General features: G+C 44.7%; 1 protein-coding gene across 1 annotated transcript in view; it reads left to right on the forward strand.

Annotated features, from left to right (window-relative positions):
• Positions 1 to 25,269, forward strand: part of LOC144489447 (rho guanine nucleotide exchange factor 7-like) — a gene marked incomplete at both ends in the record, with an annotated part of 50,192 nt that overhangs the window by 9,745 nt on the left and 15,178 nt on the right. Inside the window, one exon of the mRNA XM_078207309.1 lies at positions 7,924 to 8,008. Within this exon, the coding sequence (XP_078063435.1) occupies positions 7,924 to 8,008 (85 nt within the window). The remainder of the gene's footprint in view (positions 1 to 7,923; positions 8,009 to 25,269) is intronic.

Here is a 25,269-nt window from a genome sequence, read left to right on the forward strand (position 1 = left end):
CGCGCCAGGGATCTGGGTTCGATTCCCGGCTTGGGTCACTGTCTGTGTGGAGTCTGCACGTTCTCCTTGTGTCTGCGTGGGTTTCCTCCGGGTGCCCTGGTTTCCTCCCACAGTCTGAAAGACGTGCTGGTTAGGTGCATTGATCTGAACAGGTGCCGGAGTGTGGCGACTAGGAATTTCACAGCATCTTCATTGCAGTGTTAATGTAAGCCTATTTGTGACACTAATCAATAAACTAAACTAAAACCTACACATCTTTGGCCTTCACTTTTTTTTATACACTTGCAGAAACTTTTATGTTACTTGCAAGTTTATTCTCATACTCTATTTTGCCCCTCATAATCAATCTCGTTGTCCTCCTTTGCTAAATTTTGAACTGCTCCCAATCCCAGGTTTGCTATTTTTTTACGCAACTTTATCAGATACCTCTTTGGATTTATACTATCTTTAATTTATTTTCTAAACCTTGGTTGGGCCACTTTTCTTGTTTTGCTTGTGCACAGAAAGGAATGTATGTTTATTATGGACATCAGGCTCTATGTTGGAAAAATTGATTTCGATGTGTTGCATGGCTGTGACAACAGAGCGTGGACAGACAGTTTTCAACGTGCCTCTTGTTCAGTTGTATTGTTGAGAACTTGCTGGAATGTTGTACTCGTTTGTCTGAGAAGAACCTTGCCTCGTTTTCACATCAGATCAAAATGGTTTGACCCGATTTACATTGTTGTGTTTACCAACTCATCTAATGGTTAAAGCCAATCCTCTTCAATCGTTCAACAGTCTGTAAACATTGACCATAGGCCCGGAACTTGGGAGTTCTCAGTAATGTAATATAAAACAACAAGGTCTGTAACTCACTTCGATTTTATAAACCTAAGCAAATTGATCAACAGTCAATTCTAAAATTCTTTCTTCTTTTCAGAAATACATCTACATCTGTAAGTCACACACAATGTCTTGTTCAGTAATGCAATACAACCCAAATTGTTGCTTTAACAACACTGGCTTCAGGCTCTACATGTTGCACCTGGTTAGAAAGTTTTAATTCAGCCCAGCATTTCTTTCTAATTTTAGTAGGATGTGTTAGTTCATGTGCTGCAAGTTCTGTGGCTTGGCAACGTGTGTGGTGAGTCAGCCTAGACTTCTCTTTTTGATGTATCATGGAAGATGAAGGGTGGAATTTTCCAAAAAGAAATGGCAAAGTGTCAGGTTCTGACTGAAAACCGGCATGCTTCTCTCCAGAAACACAGCCAGGTTTTCTGCCCGGGTCTTCTGACATTCTGTCAAAAAAATCAGCGGATTAGTGGGGGGCTGCGCCATCATTCTGGCAGGGCGGGGCCTGCTAGAGCTGGCAAGGCCGGCTCCATAGAGATCAGGATGCCATCTTTAAAGGGTAAAAATAATAGATTCCCCCCCCCCACCCCAAGGCCATAGAGAACCTCCTCCCACAAAGCATTGGGGCAATTTCCACCCCCCCCCCCCCACCCCATACCACAGAAGTAGCGGGGCACTCTACCCCCCATTCAGACTGTCGTTGGCACACACACCTCCCCAAACCCCCATGCAGACACAAGGGGAACCCCCCTACTTGGAGGAAGGTAAACATGCCACCGGCATTGCCGGGGGTAATGCCCAGGACCCCTGGTGCCTCGGGGTACTTTGCACCCCTGGCATGGTCACCTTGACTACTGCTTATTATTGGAAAACCTTTAGTGATTTGCACTGGTGTGACACCATGCCGGTGGGGAAGGAGCGCTCCGCAGGGCCCGACACTGTGGCGTAAAGCAGTATAATTATATTTAAATTAATTTAAATTCATACAAATTAGTTTTGCATCCATTCTGGGCATGAACCTGATTATGGTGCCGGCGTGGAACAGAGAAGATCTTAAACCGAGACTTTGCTGGCACAAATCCATTATGGCCCACTCGTGAGATTTAGCACCCATGATGTGATTTGCACCCACGATGAATGGATCTACTAAATCTTACCCAATATCTGTGTTGCCTAAAACCTGGAAACAGATTCCCAATGCTGTCTCCTATGAGGAGAGTAGACCCTGCCGGGGAACAAAGATTAAAACAGTGGAAAAAGTGGACAGTTGTGTCAGTGAGATTCCAAGGAGCAAATTATACGTTTGTCCAATTTTGCCCAAATCCGCCACACAGTAAGTATTTGTACCTCTGTGCTTTACCGATTATGATATATTTCACTGCAGGAAGAGTCAACGGATTCTATTTCGCTCACCAAGGATGCTGCCAGAACTGCTGAGTTTATCCAGCATTTTCTGTTTTTATTATGTCAGAATTTTCTGTTTTTATTATGTATGCTTTAACAGAATTGTGCTGAATAACTCACTGGAAGTCACGTGAGGGCTCTGAATGGTAGAAACTCCCAATGCTGACTGTGCTTCCAGGCTAAAACTGTTAGCCATGTTTGCAGACAATTATATAAAATGCAAAAAATTCAGTGAGATACTGAATCGAGACAAATTTATAACATCATTTAAATTAGAAATACTCCACAAGGGAAAAGTCTATTAAGTCTGGTAAGTGTTAGGGTCCTGGACCAGAATTCCAAGTTATATTCGGAAGCCAGACTAGACCCCAACAATTTTTCATTCTTGGCAAAAGTGTGAGGAAAGGGGGCTTCACTCCAGGATTGATTCCATTGTCAAAATAGGGATTTTTATATCAAAACAATCTTTATTCATAATACAATTTAAATATAATTCTAACAGGAAACAATTTTAATTTCTAACTTATCACTGTCCCAGTTCCAAATACGCAATATTCCTCTTACAGACTCAAAGGCCACCTTAAATATTGTTAGCAATCACAACAATACTTGCTACAGTAAGTGTAGACAGCTTTTGGGTTTTCTGAGAGAGAGATGAGTTTCAGAGTAGCTTGCAGAAGCCTTTGTCTTCAAACAATTTCCAGCTAAAACTCCAACTCTAAACTTCAAAAACTTCTTTCTCTCTGCTATAGACCCAGCTCTGCACATTATCACATTATCACATGACCCTGTAAATCAAGTTCCCAAGGAATCTTTAGTCTAAACAAAAGTCGATTAATTTGTAGATTAAAAATTTTTTTTCATTCCAGGGATGTCGGTGTCGCTGATTGGGCCAATGCTTATTCCTATCCTTAACTGTCCTTGAGAAGGTGGTGCTAGGCTGCCTTTTTGAAACTGTTACAGTCCATGGTGATGGCTAACACGAGGGGACATAGCTTTAAATTGAGGGGTGATAGATATAGGACAGATGTTAGAGGTAGGTTCTTTACTCAGAGAGTAGTAAGGGCGTGGAATGCCCTGCCTGCAGCAGTAGTGGACTCATCAACATTAAGAGCATTCAAATGGTTATTGGATAAACATATGGATGATATTGGAATAGTGTAGGTTAGATGGGCTTTAGATTGGTTTCACTGGTCGGCGCAACATCGAGGGCCGAAGGGCCTGTACTGCACTGTAATGTTCTATGTTCTATGTAACCCTATCAAAGTAACAAATTCCTGGCTGAATCGAGTAATTTACTTGCTTTTACAACCCTTGAGCTAAATGTTTTCCCGGACACACTGCCTGTAGAATAAAGCTGAGACATTATACAGAAACATCAAAATTCTAACATATATATATTTATATATATAGCAACTGTCTACATGATCACATAAGTGACTTGACTTTGAATGACAGTAAGGTGAATTTCTCAGATGCAAAGCTGCATTTGACAATACAAACGATAATCATTTGAATTATCTTTGAATTAAGGATTGTATTCCCCACGATTCAATGTGAGGATATTTGAACCAGTTATCTGTGGGACATTGAAAGAATTATTACATGGTATTTACAGCAGAGGAACAGGCTTGGTCAACATTGGTGTTTATGCTCCACACGAGCCTCCTCATCCTTAATTCATCTCACTCCAGCAACATAAACCTCTCGTCCATCGTTCCTTGTGTGTTTATCTAGCTCCCCCTTAAATGTATCTTTGCTTTCAGTTTAGCCATGTGTGAGTGAATGCCACGTTCACACCACTGTATGGATATAGAGGATCAGCCATGGCTCAGTAGGTAACACTCCCTTACCTTGAAGCTAGAATGTTTTACAATCGTGTGCCAGTCAAGAGACTTGAGCAGGTGATCCAAGCTGATTACGTATTGAGGGAATACTCACTCAATGGCTGCACCGTAGGTTGTTCCATCTTTTGGATGAGATGTTAAACTGATGTTCTCCTGCCTCTAGTTCAGGAACGTTGAGGGAAGTTCACCTCAGTGCCAATATTTATGCCTTAGACTATATTAGTAAAAATATCCAATCATTGATTTTCTGCCTGTGGGATCTTACTGTGTGCAAATTGGCTGCCGCTTTTCCTACATTATAACAATGACGACTTCATTGGCTGTAAAGTACTTTGGGATGTATTGAATGGTGCTATATAAATGCACATCTTTCACTTTCGATGTACTGAGCGGGTAATAATGAGAGTCTGGAATTTGAGTTTCTGCTAATGTCTTCAGTAAATTTATTATAGTGTATGCCTCAAACAAAGCCTCTGCATCCTGACTCAGTCAACTTGGCCTGGTTTCCCAGGCAACTAATCTTCCTCACTTCATTTAGAAATTGTGTTTTTTTACTATCAACAGGAATTACAATGTTATCATGGTTATCAGGTGAAAAGTTGCATTTCCCAACTGCAAGCTTCTAGCCCTGGAGCCAAGTTTTTAAAAAATGTTTTTGGGATGTGGGTGTTGCTGGCTGGGCCAACATTTATTGCCCATCCTTAAACTGAGTGTCTGAACTTACCCGGCCATTTCAGCAGGCATTTGAGAGTCAACCACATTGCGGCGGATCTGGAGTCACATGATGGCAGATTTCTTGGCATTAGTGAACCAAATGGGTTTTCCCAACAATTGACTATGGTTTCATGGTCATCATTAAACTTCTGATTGGGTTCAGATTTCACCATTTGCCATGGTGGGATTCGAACCTGGGTCCCCAGAGCATTACCCCCAGTCTCTGGATTACTAGTGTGATGATACTGGGCTGTTTTTATATTTTCTATGTTTAAGATAGGGCTGCTTTAAGATGCAGTGTTTTGTTACAAGAGTCAATCTGTCTGGGAACACATGCAGCTCAAATGCTGAGAATGCAGGATAATAAATGATTTTAGCTAGGAATGTGTTACTTTGTAGACTTAATGGACGTTTTGCTTATTTAGGCACTCCTGGGATTTTTGACTCGGTATGCAGAGTCATGTGAGTTTTTGATTAGGTTGACTGACGGGCAGAGTCATATGGTTAATGGGGGGAGCTAAGCTTGCACGAATAAATAGTTTCATTTTCATTTTAAAGTAATGGGCAGATGCTACCTGGAGCTGTTGGAAGAAAGAAGAGTCTCTCTATCTCTTTTTTTTTCTCCAGAGGCTTTCTGAAAGCTCCAAGATTGTTAACCCAAGTCACAAGCAAGTATGCCTGTGTTCTGCTAACCAAAGAGAGGTTTAAGTCTATAAGAGAAATATTGCTGGATTGGAACTAATAGCGATAGGTTAGCTGTTAAGAATTATATCTTGCCATGTTTAAATATTGTTAAAAGTTGAGCTAATTCATTTGTTATAGTTAAATGGCGTTGTTAAATACAGTTTCTTTGATAAAAGCTTCCTAACGTGTCAGTAGAATCGCACCTGGAGTGAAACATCCTATCCGCACATTGATGCCAAAGTAGCAAATTGTTGGGGTCTAGTCTGGCTTCATAATATACCTTGGGGTTTCTGATGTGGTATCCTAACACTAGTCCAGTGACCACTATGCCACTGCCAATGGGTGGCATGGTAGCACAGTGGTTAGCACTGCTGCTTCACAGCTCCAGGGACCTGGGTTCGAATCCCAGCTCGGGTCGCTGTCTGTGTGGAGTTTGCACATTCTCCCTCTGTCTGCGTGGGTTTCCTCCGGGTGCTCCGGTTTCCTCCCACAGTTCAAAGATGTGCGGGCTAGGTTGATTGGCCATTCTAAATTGCCCCTTAGTGTCCCGGGATGCATAGGTTAGAGGGGTTAGTGGGTAAATATGTAGGGATATATGGATAGGGCCTGGGTGGGCTTGTGGTTGGTGCAGACTCGATGGGCCGAATGGCCTCTTTCTGCATTGTCGGATTCTATGAATCAGAAAATTACATGTTTTCTATTGATCAGAATTACTGAATGGAGAATTTGCCATTAATAAGGGATAGGTTTTTTTGCAATTGTCACAATCTTACATTGCACAAAGTCCAGTTCACCCTTTTTATCGCTTAAGTTTAGAGCAGTTAGATGGGTTTTTTTAAAGTTTATTTATTAGTGTCACAGGTAAGCTTACATGAACACTGCAATGAAGTTACTGGGAAAATCCCCTAGTCGCCACACTCCTGCACCTGTTCCGGTACACTGAGGGAGAATTTAGCATGGCCAATGCACCTAACCAGCATGTCTTTTGGACTGTGGGAGGAAACTGGAGCACCCGGAGGAAGCTCACGCAGACACGGGGTGAAGGTGCAGACTCCACACAGACAGTGACCCAAGCCCGAATCGAACCCGGGTCCCTGACGCTGTGAGGCAGCAGTGCTAACCACTGCCACCATGTTGTCCCCACACATGGTTCCACACATGGAAGGAGTTCAACAGTCACAGACCTGACCCAGTCTCTCTCATCACAAGTTTATTGCGGAGTTTGAAATTCTCGTAAAGATCCCCTATTTGAATTTAATTGACAAAAATTGCAAGAAAAGAAAATTGCATTTTTTGTCGCATCCTTCACGACCTCAAGGTGAATACTTTCAAAGTGTGTTCACTGTTGTAATGTAGGAAACACAGCAGCCAATTTGTGCACAGCAAGATCCCACAAACAGCATTGAGGTACTGACCAGATAACACTTCAATCAGCATCACGAAATGCTATCCAGGACACTGGGCAGATCTTTGAAATAGGGCCAAAGGATCTTGACAGAAGTTGCACTGAGGTTTGTATCTTGTGTGAAGCTGCTGTCTTTTGGTGAGATCTCACATTGTGAGGAGGCGATAGACATGATGTAGAGTCAACAAGTACTCAAAATTCCAACTTTGGGAAGGACACCTCCTGTCCATGCTTCTCACTGACATCATGGTGTATGTGCAAGGGACGGAGCCTGTATTCATGCACTGAGGGGATTGATTTGAAATGTGGAATATCCTACTGTGCAGAGTATGGTAAGGACCATAATCCTTTTTAAACTAGACTGCTCTTGTTGCAATGTAAGGTGGTTGGTGAAAATACAGCAGTGGATTGTTAGTAAATCCAGCTCCATTTCCAAGTTGCTCACAGGTTCTTCTTGCCCAATGTGTTATAAGGTAGAGCAGGTCGATCCTTTCCATGATCTAGCGTATTTTAAAAATTGCAGAGTTGCATGAAATTAGGTTATAACAGCTGAAATTGTGGAGTGTGCTCTGATGAGGCGGAGATTTCTGCGAGCCTCCAGATTAAATGCTTACATCAAAAATTTTACAGTTGCAGCTTACTAATGTTTTTGTGGATTTGATTGCGACCAGAGAGATAACTCCTGTGATTCTACATTTCGGTTTTTTTGGCTGATTTCCGAGTCGGTGAAATAGGTGGAAAAGACAGGAATTCTGTGTATTTTGATAAGCTGGAGGTGGGTGTGTACATGTTCTCTTTATTGCCTGCTGTCAGGATTGAAAACAAGTCTTCACAGATATGGATGCATTCAGAAATACGTTGGGACTTTTCCTTTTAAATATTGAAAGACTTGTCAACTATAAATATCCTGGACTTGTAAATTTGACTTTTGTTCATCGGGCTGCCCCACCTCCGGAAGCTCTGTGTTGTGAAGATTGAAGTAATGTATTAACAATAAAAAGTAATGAATTCATCCTCTCTTTTGGTTTCCTGCAGACTTTTGATGCCAATGACCTTTACCAAGGACAGAACTTCAACAAGATTCTGAGTTCCCTGGTGGCTTTGAACAAAGTAACTGCAGGTAAGAGGACTCCTTCAGGAGGAGCTTGTCTCCGGGTGAATTGGGTTCGCGGTTTGAAGCTGCACTCAGCATCATTATATTCACAGCTTACTATATATGGAATTGGTGACCTTTCAACCTCCATCACGCATTTATAATAGGCGATGTGAAAATGATTGGTTGATTATGTACCCCTGATCGAGCTTTGTGCACGAAGTTTGCGTCAGGTTCCTGGGGTGTGCTCCCCGTGAGTGAAATCTGAGCAGGGAGCAGAATTTTATTAAATTACCCGACATTATAAATAAGAATTGCTGGTTCAGTTCATTCTTCCCCACATCCTTCGCGGGAGGCATTTGTTTATCCAGCTCTCTCCCACCGTAGGCCCTCTGCCTATTAGCCCCCATGTGTTACTGGCCACGTTTAAATGATATCATTTATGGGCAACAATGTAAATGCTAAATGTACGGTGAGATACAGAATCTACAATTCCACTTGACCATCAGGATGTGCAGCAGCTTTCCAGAATTAGGGTAGAATGAAACAGTTGTTTTTCTACAGCCCACATTCACAACCTCGCTAACCCTTCCCCCTCCATTTCATCTCTTTACTTCTCCTCCTCCTGGGTAGTGTGACCATCAAGGTGAGGTGAGAGTGACAGTGAACATAAGGTGGGTGTCAGAGAAAGAGAGAGTTCAGAGGGTGTGCAATGGTGAAGGAGTTTAGAGAGAGAAAATTTTATCCTTAAAACCAGTGCAAGGTACTTTGGGTGGGAATCTGTTAGATATTCCCCATTGCCACCAGTCTTGCTTGAGGGCTAACCTGATTTGTACTTGTACTCTTGTGTTAGTCTCAAGTTCAACAACACCTCTTGCATTTACACTGCACGCAGTTTTTGGTTTGTTAAAAATCTTAATTCAACTCAACTCCAGGACCATGCTTTTAATTACCCTTGACCATATCGGGTTTTCCTTTTGCCTCTGTTGAATCTCCTTCAGGTGTTTGCAATGTTAAAGGGGCTATATAAATACAGGCTGCTGCTTTTAAAGGGATTATGGCTAGGTAACAAAAGAAAGGAACAAAAACTGAATTGAAATGTTTCTGGTTACATTTATAGTTAGATAATTAGATAGTTACATGGGTACGATGGTTATAGAGGGATATGGGCCAAATGTGGGCAATTAGGATTAGCTGAGGGGTTTTAAAAAAAAGGGCAGCATGGACAAGTTGGGCCGAAGGGCCTGTTTCCATGCTGTAAACCTCTATGACTCTATTTAAATGATATCATTTATAAGCAACAATGTAAAAATTATTGGCTGTACGGCGAGATACAGATTCTATAATTCCACTTGGTGACTGACCTTCAGGGCATGCAGCAGCTCCCCAGAATTTGGATAGAATAAAACAGTTGTATTTCTATGGCTTGCATTCATAACCGAAGGACAGCCCAAAACACCACAGCCAATAAGGTACCTGCGAAGTGCAGTCAGTGTGTCAGATAGGAAATACAGCAGCAAATTTGTGCATGGCAAGATCTCAAATTCTGTACAGCAATTCTGTAGTGTGGTATGGGTTTAAAAATAAATATTGGCCAAGATGATGGGGAGAACACGATTTCCCTTTGAAGAGTGTCATGGGATCTTTCTGCATTAACCTCCGTTAATGTCTCGTCGAAAGATGGCAGCATTCACAGTGCAGCACTCCCTCAGTACTGACCCTCTGACAGTGCGGCACTCCCTCAGTACTGAGCTTCTGACAGTGTGGCACTCCCTCAGTACTGACCCTCTGACAGTGCAGCACTCGGTCAATACTGACCCTCTGACAGTGCGGCACTCCCTCAGTACTGACCCTCTGACAATGCGGCAATGTGGTATATATGGATTTTAGTAAGGCGTTTGATAAGGTTCACCATGGTAGGCTTCTGCAGAAAATGCAGATGTATGGGATTGGGGGTGATCTAGGAAATTGGATCAGGAATTGGCTAGCGGATAGGAAACAGAGGGTGGTGGTTGATAGTAAATATTCATCATGGAGTGCGGTTACAAGTGGTGTACCTCAGGGATCTGTTTTGGGGCCACTGCTGTTTGTAATATTTATTAATGATCTGGATGAGGGTATAGTTGGGTGGATTAGCAAATTTGCTGATGACACCAAAGTCGGTGGTGTGGTAGACAGTGAGGAAGGGTGTCGTAGTTTGCAGGAAGACTTAGACAGGTTGCAAAGTTGGGCCGAGAGGTGGCGGATGGAGTTTAATGCGGAGAAGTGTGAGGTAATTCACTTTGGTAGGAATAACAGATGTGTTGAGTATAGGGCTAACGGGAGGACTTTGAATAGTGTGGAGGAGCAGAGGGATCTAGGTGTATGTGTGCATAGATCCCTGAAAGTTGGGAATCAAGTAGATAAGGTTGTTAAGAAGGCATATGGTGTCTTGGCGTTTATTGGTAGGGGGATTGAATTTAGGAGTCGTAGCGTTATGTTGCAACTGTACACAACTCTGGTGCGGCCGCACTTGGAGTACTGTGTGCAGTTCTGGTCCCCACATTACAGGAAGGATGTGGAGGCTTTGGAGAGGGTGCAGAGGAGGTTTACCAGGATGTTGCCTGGTATGGAGGGGAGATCCTATGAGGAGAGGCTGAGGGATTTGGGATTGTTTTCGCTGGAAAGGCGGCGGCTAAGAGGGGATCTTATTGAAACATATAAGATGATTAGAGGTTTAGATAGGGTGGATAGTGATAGCCTTTTTCCTCTGATGGAGAAATCCAGCACGAGGGGGCATGGCTTTAAATTGAGGGGGGGTAGTTATAGAACCGATGTCAGGGGTAGGTTCTTTACCCAGAGGGTGGTGAGGGATTGGAATGCCCTGCCAGCATCAGTAGTAAATGCGCCTAGTTTGGGGGCGTTTAAGAGATCCGTAGATAGGTTCATGGACGAAAAGAAATTGGTTTAGGTTGGAGGGTCACAGTTTTTTTTTAACTGGTCGGTGCAACATCGTGGGCCGAAGGGCCTGTTCTGCGCTGTAATGTTCTATGTTCTATGTTCTATGTTCTATCCCTCAGCACTGACCCTCTGACAGTGCGGCACTCCCTTAGTACTGACCCTCTGGCAGTGCGGCACTCCCTCAGCACTGACCCTCTGACAGTGCGGCACTCCCTCAGTACTGACCCTCTGACAGTGCGGCATTCCCTCAGTACTGACCATCTGACAGTGCGGCACTCCCTCAATACTGACCCTCTGATAGTGCAGCATTCCCTCAGTACTGACCCTCTGACAATGCGGCACTCCCTCAGTACTGACTCTCTGACAGTGCAGCATTCCCTCAGTACTGACCCTCTGACAATGCGGCACTCCCTCAGTACCGACTCTCTGACAGTGCGGCACTCCCCCAGTACTGACCCTCTGACTGTGCGGCACTCACTCAGTACTGACCCTCTGACAGTGCGGCACTCCCTCAGTACTGACCAAGTGAAAAGGTTTGAGGAAAACTTGCTGTTTCACTGTTAAAAATCATCAGAATCAACATAGTTTCCCTTCAGGTGCCATGAATGTCTGAAACGATCAAACAAACACAGAAAATGCTGGAAAATCTCAGCAGGTCTTTAGCCCTGACAAAGAGTCATCCAGATTCTCAGAGGTGATCAGTAAGTTTGCGGATGACACGAAAATGGCTGGACTTGCAGATAGTGAGGAACATTGTCAGAGGCTACAGAAGGATATAGATATGCTGGAAATTTGGGCAAAGAAATGGCAGATGGAGTTCAATCCAGATAAATGCGAAGTGATGCATTTTGGTAGAACTAACATAGGGGGGAGCTATACGATAAATGGCAGAACCATAAAGGGTGTAGATACGCAGAGGGACCTGGGTGTGCAAGTCCACAGATCCTTGAAGGTGACGTCACAGGTGGAGAAGGTAGTGAATAAGGCATATGGCATGCTTGCCTTTATAGGACGGGGCATAGAGCATAAAAGTTGGGGTCTGATGTTTTAGTTGGTTCGGCCGCATTTGGAATACTGCGCCCAGTTCTGGTTGCCACACTACCAGAAGGACGTGGAGGCTTTAGAGAGAGTGCAGAGAAGGTTTACCAGGATGTTGCCTGGTACGGAAGGGCTTAGTTATGAGGAGAGATTGGGTAAACTGGGGTTGTTCTCACTGGAAAGACGGAGGATGAGGGGTGACCTAATAGAGATGTATAAAATTATGAAAGGCATAGATAGGGTGAACAGTGGGAAGCTTTTTCCCAGGTTGGTGGTGACGTTCACGAGGGGTCATAGGTTCAAGGTGAGGTGGGGGAGGTTTAACACGGATATCAGAAGGACGTATTTTACACAGAGGGTGGTGGGGGCCTGGAATGCACTGCCAGGCAAGGTGGTGGAGGCGGACACACTGGGAACGTTTAAGACTTATCTAGATAGCCACATGAACGGAGTGGGAATGGAGGGATACAAAAGAATGGTCTAGTTTGGACCAGGGAGCGGCGTGGGCTTGGAGGGCCGAAGGGCCTGTTCCTGTGCTGTTTTGTTCTTTGTTTAGACTCGAAACATCGGCTCTATTCTCTCTCCACAGATGCTGTCAGACCTGCTGAGATTTTCCAGCATTTTGTGTTGTTGTTTCTGATTCCAGCATCCTGATTTGCCTTTTGTCCTGTATGTTGATTTTGATGAACTTTTACTGGAATGCATTAGCTGAAAGGGCATTGGAAGTAATTTTCACAAAGGCATTGGAAAAGGCAGGGGTTAGCACAGCTGCCTCACAGCGCCAGGGCGCTTGGTTCAATTCCTGACTTGGCTCACTGTCTCTGCGGAGTTTGCCCGTCTTCCCTTGAGTTTCCTCCAGGTGATCTGGTTTCCCCTCTCACTACAAAGATGTGTAGGTTAGGTGGATCGGCCATGCTAAATTGCCCCTTAGTGTCCCAAGATATGTAGGTTCGCGTGGGATTATGGAGTAAGACCGGGTGTGAATCAGTGCAGACTCGATGGGCTGAATGACAGGAATTCTAAGACTCTATGGATAAATACTTAAAAGGGAATAATTTGCAGGCAATGGGCAAAGAGCAGGGGGGAGTGGAACTAATTGGATTTCTGTTTCAAAGAGCTGACACACACAAGACTGGTCAAACAGCCTCCTTCTGTGCTATGTGCTTCGATAACAAAACGCACAAACCAGGAAACGGAGAACCACTTCTTGATCTAATAAGAAAAAAACATTCTGTTGCAAATCAATTCTGAGAAAATAGCAAAGTGTGATAGCCACAAATCCCTGCATGAACAGAACTACACAAACCCAATTGAAGATGCACAAAGGTTCAGATATTAATCTGTTCAATGCTCAGATACCTCATGGGGAATTTTGCACTCGTTACCAAGAGAAAAGTGCAAAAGGTTATTGAAACCTGCAACTCTTCTCCCAAAAAGCTGCTGAAACTCCTGGGGTATTAACTGAAAATTTCAAAACTATGATCGATAGATTTTTGTTTGGTAAAATTGTTCAGGGAAATGGACCTGTGGCTTATCCCCAGTATTAATTGCTTCACTACTGGTGGCATGTCTTCAGCTGCTTCGGCCATTAATTCTCAAACTCTCTCTCTAAACCACTTTCCCCTCCCCCCTTTATGTTGCTCTGAAAATCTACCTCTTTAACTAAACTTCTGATCACCTGTTCTAAAATCACCTGGTGAGCTTTTGTGTCAAACTTTTGGTTTGATTATTCTCCTGTGAATTACCGTGAAATGTTATTGCTATTGTTAATATCACTCACAATCTAACTGAACAGGTCGAAGGGTCTGAATAGTCTCCGCCTGTTCCTATTTTACTAATACTTGCTCCAAAAATCAGTCTGCCCATCCCATTTGCCAGGGTTGCCAACCCTCCAGGATGGACCTGGAGTGTCCAGTACAGAGTGTGGGGGAAACCCAGAAGAAACATCACACCACAGACAATGTGTTCCTTCACTTGTTTATTAGCTATAGAAAAATAAAAAGTTGCTTCACCGGCAGTCAATACAGTTTGTTATCCGATTGACATGGTTCCCATGTTAGAATGGACAAGACCATGCGATGAAATCTCCAGACTTGACAACCCTACACTTGCATATTCACAAAATCCATCTCTTCATTGTCGATATCTAGGCTGCGGTCTTGGAGATCAAATGTAACACTGACAAGACACAGCATATAGCTCCCTCTACTCCGTGCCAGCATTGTGTCTTAGCCCACATTCTCAATATAGCACAACCCAACGATCCTCATTTAGATGGTTCCTGTCTCATTTATCAGACCAGCAACTTGACATGTTAAGTCAAAGGCTGAACAAGTTTATGAGCTGTCTCAAAGTGCAGGCGAATAAAACCCTTAAATACAGGGGAGAGGGAGTCAGACTCTGTGTGAAACTACTTCACATTGATTCATAAAGAAGACATCAGTGAGTGCAGATTAAAACGCAGCTTCTTCAGATTACAGATCTATCAATTAACCCGCTGCATGACATCGTTCCTCTTTACTGATTCAGATCTGGAAACAATCCAAGGAGATAAATCCAACCCAAAGTAGCTCAGGTTTTTTCTGGGAGCTAAAACAGTAAAACAGGCTGGTTGCTGCTGCATCAGATACATTGTCGGGTACGTAGCTTGTCTTCCATCTTTCCCTTTACGTTGTTCTTCTCAATACTTGCTGATGCAATACGTGCCAATGCATTATGGGTTAATCTGTCCAATCGTGTTGGCAATGGAAAACCTGCTCCAATAGGAAAGCTCATCAGAAAACTTAAGCAGTTAGTGTGACAGAGATCACACCATCAATTTCCCAGTAACGAGTTCATGGAGATGACTAATGGTGAGCTCAGTGAGCCTGAGGCCCTTCCCAGGATGGTCCCTCACTAAACATCTGGATGGCAGGATACTGATTTTGCCTGGATTCATTGATACGTGCTTTCAGCTAGTGAGGGGCCACCTGAATTTGCAGTTTATTCTCTCCAGTGATCGTAATTAAAGCTGCCAGCGGCGGGTACAATTTTGTCTTTTGAAAAGCATTTAGACAGTTACATGAGTAAGATGGGTATAGAGGGATATGGGCCAAACGTGGGCAATTGGGATTAAAGATAACGGCCTTTGACAAGGTACCGCATGGTAGGTTGTTGCATAAGGTTAAATCTCATGGGATCCAGTGTGAGGTATCTAAATGGATACAAAATTGGCTTCTTGACAGAAGCCAGAGGGTGGTTGTAGAGGGTTGTTTTTCAAACTGGAGGCCTGTGACCAGTGGTGTGCCTCAGGGATCAGTGCTGGATCCACTGTTATTTGTCATTTATATCAATGATTTGGATGAGAATATAGGAGGCATGGTTAGTAAGTTTGCAGATGACACCAAGATTGGTGGCATACTGGACAGTGAAGAAAGTTATCTCCGATTGCAACGGGATCTTGATCAATTGGGCCAGTGGGCTGACGAATGGCAGATGGAATTTAATTTAAATAAATGTGAAGTGATGCATTTTGGTAGATTGAACCAGAGCAGGACTTACTCAGTTAATGGTCGGGCGTTGGGGAGAGTTACAGAACAAAGAGACCTAGGGGTACATGTTCATAGCTCCTTGAAAGTGGAGTCACAAGTGGACAGAGTGGTGAAGAAGGCTTTCAGCATGCTTGGTTTCATCGGTCAGAACATTGAATACAGGAGTTGGGACGTCTTGTTGAAGTTGTACAAGACATTGGTAAGGCCACACTTGGAATACTGTGTACAGTTCTGGTCACCCTATTATAGAAAGGATATTATTAAACTAGAAAGAGTGCAGAAGAGATTTACTAGGATGCTACCGGGACTTGATGGATTGAGTTATAAGGAGAGGCTGGATAGATTGGGATTTTTTTCTCTGTAGTGTAGAAGGCTGAGGGGTGATCTTATAGAGGTCTATAAAATAATGAGGGGCACAGCTAGACAGTCAATATCTTTTCCCAAAGGTAGGGGAGTCTAAAACTAGAGGGCATAGTTTTAAGGTGAGAGAGGAGAGATTCAAAAGGGTCCAGAGGGGCAATCTTTTCAAACAGAGGGTGGTGAGTGTCTGGAGGTAGTAGTAGAGGCGGGTATAATTTTGTCTTTTAAAAACATTTAGACAGTTACATGGGTACGATGGGTATAGAGGGATATGGGCCAAATGTGGGCAATTGGGATTAGCTTAGGGGTTTAAAAAAAGGGTGGCATGGACAAGTTGGGCTGAAGGGACTGTTTCCATGCTGTAAACCTCTATGACTCTATCTAATACCAATATTAGGAACCGAGAAAGAGGAGGAGGCCATTCAGCCCCTTAAGACTGTTCCACCATTCAATTGCATCATGGCTGATGTATGTCTTAACTCCACCTGCCTATCTTGGACCCTGAACCCTTAATTTTTTTTACCTAACAAAAAAGCTGTCAATCTTAGCTGAGAAATTTTTCATTTCATCTTCAGCCTCAATAGTTCTTGGGGCAGTGAGGAGTGAGTTCCTGATTTCTGTTCCCCTTCTGTGAAGAAGCGTACCTGACAACACCCCAAACGGTGTGGCTCCAATTTTAAAATTTCTGCCCCCTTCCTCCGGACTCCGCCCACTCCCACCAGAGGAAATAATTTCTCTCTATCGAATATATCAAATCATTTGAATGTTTCGATATTAAATAGACTCACTTTCCATGGCATTATTCAGAGTGAGTCAGGAGGTTTTTTGTGTTAAGACCCGAGTGTTCTGCCTTGTAACCTGCAATGTACTAACAATACCTGACCACCTAGGATAAGATGCACAGATTTATGAAAATGGCCAAGCTCTTCCAGATCTTTAGGCCCTTGTTGGATTGGAGTGGGAATTATTGTGTCTTGTTCTGATCTTTAACAATGAGCCAGGGGTAGTGAATTCTTCAGCCTCCCATGTGAAGTTCCGATTTGGCGTATTGGCGGAGCTGCTTAATGAATACTTTACCTCGGTATTCACGGTGGAAAGGGATCTGGGTGGTTGTACTGCTGGATTGCGGAGGACAGAAAGGATCGAGCATGTGGACATAAAGAAAGAGGATGTGTTGGAACTATTGAATGGCATCAAGGTTGGTAAGTCGCCGGGACCGGATGGGATGTACCCCAGGTTACTGTGGGAGGCGAGGGAGGAGATTGCGGAGCCTTTGGCGATGATCTTTGCATCGTCGATGGAGACGGGAGAGGTTCCGGAGGATTGGAGGATTGCGGATGTGGTCCCTATATTCAAGAAAGGGAACAGGGACAGCCCGGGAAATTACCGACCGGTGAGTCTAACCTCAGTGGTTGGTAAGTTGATGGAGAGGATCCTGAGAGACAGGATTTATGATCATCTAGAGAAGTTTAGTATGATCAAAAGTAGTCAGCACGGCTTTGTCAGGGGCAGGTCGTGCCTTACGAGCCTGGTTGAGTTCTTTGAAAATGTGACCAAGCACATTGACGAAGGAAGAGCGGTGGATGTGGTCTATATGGACTTCAGCAAAGCGTTCGATAAGGTCCCCCATGCAAGACTTCTTGAGAAAGTGAGAGGGCATGGGATCCAAGGGGCTGTTGCCTTGTGGATCCAGAACTGGCTTGCCTGCAGAAGGCAGAGAGTGGCTGTGGAGGGGTCTTTCTCTGCATGGAGGTCAGTGACCAGTGGAGTGCCCCAGGGATCTGTTCTGGGACCCTTGCTGTTTGTCATTTTCATAAATGACCTGGATGAGGAAGTGGAGGGATGGGTTGGTAAGTTTGCTGACGACACCAAGGTAGGTGGTGTTGTGGATAGTTTGGAGGGATGTCAGAAGTTGCAGCGAGACATAGATAGAATGCAAGACTGGGCGGAGAAGTGGCAGATGGACTTCAACCCGGATAAGTGTGTAGTGATCCATTTTGGCAGATCCAATGGGATGGAGCAGCAGTATAAAATGAAGGGTACCATTCTTAGCAGTGTAGAGGATCAGAAGGACCTTGGGGTCCGGGTCCATAGGACTCTTAAATCGGCCTCGCAGGTGGAGGATGCGGTCAAGAAGGCGTATGGCGTACTAGCCTTCATTAATCGAGGGATTGAGTTTAGGAGTCGGGAGATAATGCTGCAGCTTTATAGGACCCTGGTTAGACCCCACTTGGAGTACTGCGCGCAGTTCTGGTCACCTCATTACAGGAAAGATGTTGAAGCCATTGAAAGGGTGCAGAGGAGATTTACAAGGATGTTGCCTGGATTGGGGGGCATGCCTTATGAGGATAGGTTGAGGGAGCTTGGTCTCTTCTCCCTGGAGAGACGAAGGATGAGAGGTGACCTGATAGAGGTTTACAAGATGTTGAGGGGTCTGGATAGGGTGGACTCTCAGAGGCTATTTCCAAGGGCTGAAATGGTTGCTACGAGAGGACACAGGTTTAAGGTGCTGGGGGGTAGGTACAGGGGGGATGTCAGGGGTAAGTTTTTCACTCAGAGGGTGGTGGGTGAGTGGAATCGGCTGACGTCGGTGGTGGTGGAGGCAAACTCGTTGGGGTCTTTTAAGAGACTTCTGGATGAGTACATGGGATTTAATGGGATTGAGGGCTATAGATAGGCCTAGAGGTGGGAATGTGATCGGCGCAACTTGTGGGCCGAAGGGCCTGTTTGTGCTGTGGCTTTCTATGTTCTATGTTCTATGTTCTATGTATTGTGGGCTGGCACAAGAAAAGCTCTCCTGAAATCTGCCGGATAGTTGTAAAATCCCAACTGATTCTCTCTTGTTGTTCAGAGAAGGGAACCTGGCGTCCATATCTGGTGTGGGCCACGTAAAACCACAGTCCTACACTGCACATTCACAGATGGCAGTGAAATGGACAGTTCAATTTTTCCTCCTCTTTGTCCGCCATGTCATTACAACAAAAATACTCTGGTAACTGTGCACGTTAACAAAACCACCGGAACAGATTGATGCAGTTACATTAAACTCTGGAGCTTCTTTCACAGGGTCCAGTTTTTTTCCTGCATAGCAAGACTTTAGCCTATATTAGATTAAACTGAAGTACATGAATGGATTGTGTGGTCAGTGGGCAGTGACGCTATGTTGGGTTATTCGAAGCTGAGAGCCAAGACGAAACATGTGGTCATCTCTGGTACGTTGCCGGTACCACGTGATAGCGAGTTGAGGAACAGGGAGAGAGTGCAGTTAAATATGTGGTTGCAGGGATGGTGTAGGAGGGAGGGTTTCAGATACGTGGATAATTGGAACACGTTCTGGGGAAGGTGGGACCTGTACAAACAGGACGGGGTGCACCTGAACCAGAGGGGCACCAATATCCTCGGAGGGAAATTTGTTACGGCTCTTCAGGGGGGTTTAAACTAATTTGTCAGGGGAGTGGGAAAGGGAGTTGTAGTCCAGAAGTCAGTGAGGGTGGTGAGGCATTGGGGAAGGTATCAGGGTCAAGGGTGGGTACTGGTAGACAGGAAGGTGGGTTGAAGTGTGTCTACTTCAATGCAAGGAGCATCCGGAACAAGGTAGATGAACTTGGGGCGTGGATTGGTACTTGGGACTACGATGTTGTGGCCATTACGGAGACGTGGGTAGAACAAGGACAGGAATGGTTGTTGGACGTTCCGGGGTATAGATGTTTCACTAAGTGTAGGGAAGCTGGTAAAAGAGGTGGAGGAGTGGCATTGTTAATCAAGGATAGTTTAACGGCTGCGGAAAGGCACTTCGTGGGGGATCTGCACACTGAGGTAATATGGGCTGAAGTTAGAAATAGGAAAGGAGCGGTCACGTTGCTAGGAGTTTACTATAGGCCCCCAAATAGTAATAGAGATGTGGAGGAAGAAATTGCTAAGCAGATTATGGATATGTGTGGGGGTCACAGGGTAGTTGTCATGGGGGACTTTAACTTTCCAAATATTGATTGGAACCTTTGTAGGTCAAATAGTTTGGATGGGGCAGTTTTTGTGCAGTGTGTGCGGGAGGGTTTCCTGACACAATATGTGGATGGGCCGACAAGAGGTGAGGCCACATTGGATTTGGTACTGGGAAATGAACCGGGCCAAGTGTTAGATTTGGTTGTGGGAGAGCAATTTGGAGATAGTGACCACAATTCGGTGTCTTTTGTTATTGCAATGGAGAGGGATAGGGCCGTACGGCAGGGCAAGGTTTACAATTGGGGGAGGGGTAATTATGATGCGATTAGGCAAGAATTAGGGGGCATAAGTTGGGAACAGAAACTGTCAGAGAAAGGAACTAATGAAAAGTGGAATTTTTTCAAGGAACAAATACTGGATGTCCTTGATAGGTATGTTCCTGTCAGGCAGGGAGGAAATGGCCGAGTGAGGGAACCATGGTTCACAAAAGAGGTGGAATGTCTTGTGAAAAGGAAGAGGGAAGCTTATGTAGGGATGAGGAAACAAGGTTCAGATGGCTCGATTGAGGGTTACAAGTTAGCAAGGAATGAGCTGAAAAAGGGGCTTAGGAGAGCTAGGAGGGGACATGAGAAGTCCTTGGCGGGTCGGATCAAGGAAAACCCCAAGGCTTTTTACTCTTATGTGAGGAATAAAAGAATGACCAGGGTGAGGTTAGGGCCGGTCAAGGACAGTAGTGGGAACTTGTGTATGGAGTCAGTAGAGATAGGCGAGGTGATGAATGAATACTTTTCTTCAGTGTTCACCAAGGAGAGGGGCCATGTTTTTGAGGAAGAGAAGGTGTTACAGGCTAATAGGCTGGAGGAAATAGATGTTCGGAGGGAGGATGTCTTGGCAGTTTTGAATAAACTGAAGGTCGATAAGTCCCCTGGGCCTGATGAAATGTATCCTAGGATTCTTTGGGAGGCAAGGGATGAGATTGCAGAGCCTTTGGCGTTGATCTTTGGGTCCTCGCTGTCCACGGGGATGGTGCCAGAGGACTGGAGAATGGCGAATGTTGTTCCTCTGTTTAAGAAAGGGAATAGAAATGACCCTGGTAATTATAGACCGGTTAGTCTTACTTCGGTGGTTGGTAAATTGATGGAAAGGGTCCTTAGGGATGGGATTTACGACCATTTAGAAAGATGCGGATTAATCCGAGATAGTCAGCACGGATTCGTGAAGGGCAAGTCGTGCCTCACAAATTTGATAGAATTTTTTGAGGAGGTAACTAAGTGTGTTGATGAAGGTAGGGCAGTTGATGTCATATACATGGATTTTAGTAAGGCGTTTGATAAGGTCCCCCATGGTCGGCTTATGATGAAAGTGAGGAGGTGTGGGATAGAGGGAAAGTTGGCCGATTGGATAGGCAACTGGCTGTCTGACCGAAGACAGAGGGTGGTGGTGGATGGAAAATTTTCGGATTGGAGGCAGGTTGCTAGCGGTGTGCCGCAGGGATCAGTGCTTGGTCCTCTGCTCTTTGTGATTTTTATTAATGACTTAGAGGAGGGGGCTGAAGGGTGGATCAGTAAATTTGCTGATGACACCAAGATTGGTGGAGTAGTGGATGAGGTGGAGGGCTGTTGTAGGCTGCAAAGAGACATAGATAGGATGCAAAGCTGGGCTGAAAAATGGCAAATGGAGTTTAACCCTGATAAATGTGAGGTGATTCATTTTGGTAGGACAAATTTAAATGTGGATTACAGGGTCAAAGGTAGGGTTCTGAAGACTGTGGAGGAACAGAGAGATCTTGGGGTCCATATCCACAGATCTCTAAAGGTTGCCACTCAAGTGGATAGAGCTGTGAAGAAGGCCTGTAGTGTGTTAGCCTTTATTAACAGGGGGTTGGAGTTTAAGAGCCGTGGGGTTATGCTGCAACTGTACAGGACCTTGGTGAGACCACATTTGGAATATTGTGTGCAGTTCTGGTCACCTCACTATAGGAAGGATGTGGAAGCGCTGGAAGGAGTGCAGAGGAGATTTACCAGGATGCTGCCTGGTTTGGAGGGTAGGTCATATGAGGAAAGGTTGAGGGAGCTAGGGCTATTCTCTCTGGAGCGGAGGCGGCTGAGGGGAGACTTGATAGAGGTGTATAAAATGATGAAGGGGATAGATAGAGTGAACGTTGAAAGACTATTTCCTCGGGTGGATGGAGCTATTACAAGGGGACATAACTATAGGGTTCGTGGTGGGAGATACAGGACGGATATCAGAGGTAGGTTCTTTACGCAGAGAGTGGTTGGGGTGTGGAATGGACTGCCTGCAGTGATAGTGGAGTCAGACACTTTAGAAACATTTAAGCGGTTATTGGATAGGCACATGGAGCACACCAGGATGATAGGGAGTGGGATAGCTTGATCTTGGTTTCAGATAAAGCTCGGCACAACATCGTGGGCCGAAGGGCCTGTTCTGTGCTGTACTGTTCTATGTTCTATGTTCTATTCAGAGTGCAGTGTGATATAAGACCAGGGAATGTGGCTGTCCATTCGTGCTCAGTATTGTGCCGGATTTCACTACCCACTGATGCCTGAAGAGTGGGGAGAAGTGCGTTGGGCCATGTGCATATAGAAGTCGGCTGATGGAGGAGATTGCCAAGCTGCCTGATGCAAAGGTCCTGGGCAGAAGTGGCTTCAGTGCTGGGTGTGAGCTGTGTTGTGGCTCCTGAGTGAGAGTACAAAATGTGCAGAATCATCAAGCTTCGAAATCTTGATGGCAGCAGTAAGAACAAAGAGCAATACAGCACAGGAACAGGCCCTTCGGCCCTCCAAGCCCGCGCCGATCATGTGTTCCTAACTAGACCATCCGTTTGTATCTCTCTATTCCCAGTCTGTTCATGTGGCTATCTAGATATGTCTTAAATGATCCTAGCGTGTCTGCCTCAACCACCTTGCTTGGTCGTGCATTCCAGGCCCCCACCACCCTCTGTGTAAAATACGTCCCCTGCATATCTGTATTGAACCTTGAAGAGCTGGTGTTGGTGGAGTGTTGGTGATGGGGACTGTTCCGGGAAGAAATCCAGCTAAGGGAGCAAGATGAGAGAGATTCACGAAGATGAAACCATCCATCATTGCAGGGTGCTAAGTCAGATGTCAGTTGTCAACCAATGTTGGACTGTGTCCTGAATGACATTTGCCTTGAAGTTGAATGAGAAATAATGATGCCCAGTTAGTGGAAATACACCTTTGGCAGGGGTCTGGTAAATGTACTTTTACAAAGGCTTCTGCTAGCTGGAAAAAAACTATTTAGCTTCTTTGTCTTTGATCTCATAGACTTATTGAATCTTACACCATTTGACCCATTGTTCCTGTGTCAACTCTTTGAAAAAACCATCCAAGTTATCATCTCTTCCCCACCTCAGCTCTTAGCCCATAACCTTGTACATTTTCCCCCTTTTCAGGTATTTATACAGTTCCCCATTAAAAGTTCCTATTGATTCTGCTTAACCACCTTTCAGGGAGCATATTCCAAATCACAGCAACTCACTCCATATTTACAGTCTGTCCTTAGATAGGAACATGTGTATGTCATTCAGCACATCAAGTCTGTTCCCCCATTGTGTTTGGTCACAACTGATTAGTACTGCAATATCATTTACTTACCTTTGGTCCAGATCCCTACCATTAACCAACAAAAATCTACCAATCTCACTCTCGGTTACAAGAACCCAACTAGTTCAGTACTGCCCTTCAAGGAAGGGACTCTGTCACCCTTACCCAATCTGAACTTGCAGGTGACTCCAGTCTCACACCTTTGTGACTGTGGTTCAAATGCTTTCTGGTGCTGTACTGCCTTGAGCAGCACCCCATAGAGTCATACAGTGCAGAAAAGGCCCCTTGGCCCATCGAGTCAGCACCGACAATAACTACCATTCAAGTTGCACTAACCCCATTTTCCAGCACTTGTCCCATATCCTTGAATGTAATGATGTTTCAAGTGCTCATCCAGTTCATCAATCTAGTGAACTGGTGCAGCAACAATAATCTCTCCATCAATGTCAACAAAACGAAGGAGATTGTCATCAACTTCAGAAAGTGTAAAGGAGAACATGCCCCTGTCTACATCAATGGGGACGAAGTAGAAAGGGTTGAGAGTTTCAAGTTTTTAGGTGTCCAGATCACCAACAACCTGTCCTGGTCCCCCCATGCCGACACTATAGTTAAGAAAGCCCACCAATACCTCTACTTTCTCAGAAGATGAAGGAAATTTGGCATGTCAGCTGCGACTCTCTCCAACTTTTACAGATGCACCATAGAAAGCATTCTTGCTGGTTGTATTCCAGCTTGGTATGGCTCCTGCTCTGCCCAAGACCTCAAGATACAACAAAAGATCGTGAATGTAGCCTGATCCATCATGCAAACCAACCTCCCATCCATTGACTCTGTCTAGACTTCCCGCTACCTCGGCAAAGCAGCCAGCATAATTAAGGACCCCACGCACCCTGGACATTTTCTCTTTCACTTTCTTCCGTCGGGAAAAAGATACAAAAGTTTGAGGTCACGTACCAACCGACACAAGAACAGCTTCTTCCCTGCTACCGTCAGACTTTTGAATTGGCTTACCTCGCATTAAGTTGATTTTTCTCTACACCCCAGCTATGACTGTAACACTACATTCTGCACTCTCTCCTTCTCTATGAACGGTATGTTTTGTCTGTCTAGCGCGCAAGAAACAATACTTTTCACTGTATCCCAATACACATGATAATAAATCAAATTAATTAAATCAAATCAAATCAGCTCAGGGAATCTCAGCACACTGCATTGTGACTGATGCACGTAGCATTCCCAGAACAAAATAAAAACAAATTGGACATGTTGCCAGTGTATTGATTAACGAGTTTGCATTGTGGGTCAGTCGTGAATTGCTGAAGCACTGAGCAATGTCATTCTTAGGATGTCCTAGCCTTGTCTCTGCCGATATGTGATCCTCTGTGTGCGTCTATACAGCACACTCAATGTTTCTCATTAATGTGTACATAATAAAGATTGATTATCTGGTGTTGGTTAAGTCCTGAGATAGAATATGATTAAAAATTAGTACAAGTGGCAAAATGCTTACGAGCCGAAGTAAATTAGATCCTTGGTCCTTTTTCCAATAATTGGGTTAATCACTGTTGAGCAGCAATCACAACACACTTGACTCCAGTGACCAGCTGTCTTACCTTATCCAGAACAGTAGCATCAGAGGATATACCCATGGTTGCACGGTGGTTAGCACTGCTGCCTCCACGCCAGGGACCCAGGTTCGATTTTGGCCTCTGGTCACTGTCTGTGTGGAGTTTGCACATTCTCCCCGTGTCTGTGGGTTTCCTCCGGGTGCTCTGGTTTCCTCCCACCCTCCAAAGATGTGCAGTTAGGTTGATTGGCCATGCTAAATTGCCTCTCAGTGTCCTGAGGTGTATAGGTTAGGGGAATTGGAAGAGTAAATACGTGGAGCTACGGG

This window comes from Mustelus asterias, unplaced genomic scaffold, assembly GCF_964213995.1.
Source record: "Mustelus asterias unplaced genomic scaffold, sMusAst1.hap1.1 HAP1_SCAFFOLD_2201, whole genome shotgun sequence".
In the NCBI taxonomy this organism is placed as follows: Eukaryota; Metazoa; Chordata; class Chondrichthyes; order Carcharhiniformes; family Triakidae; genus Mustelus; species Mustelus asterias.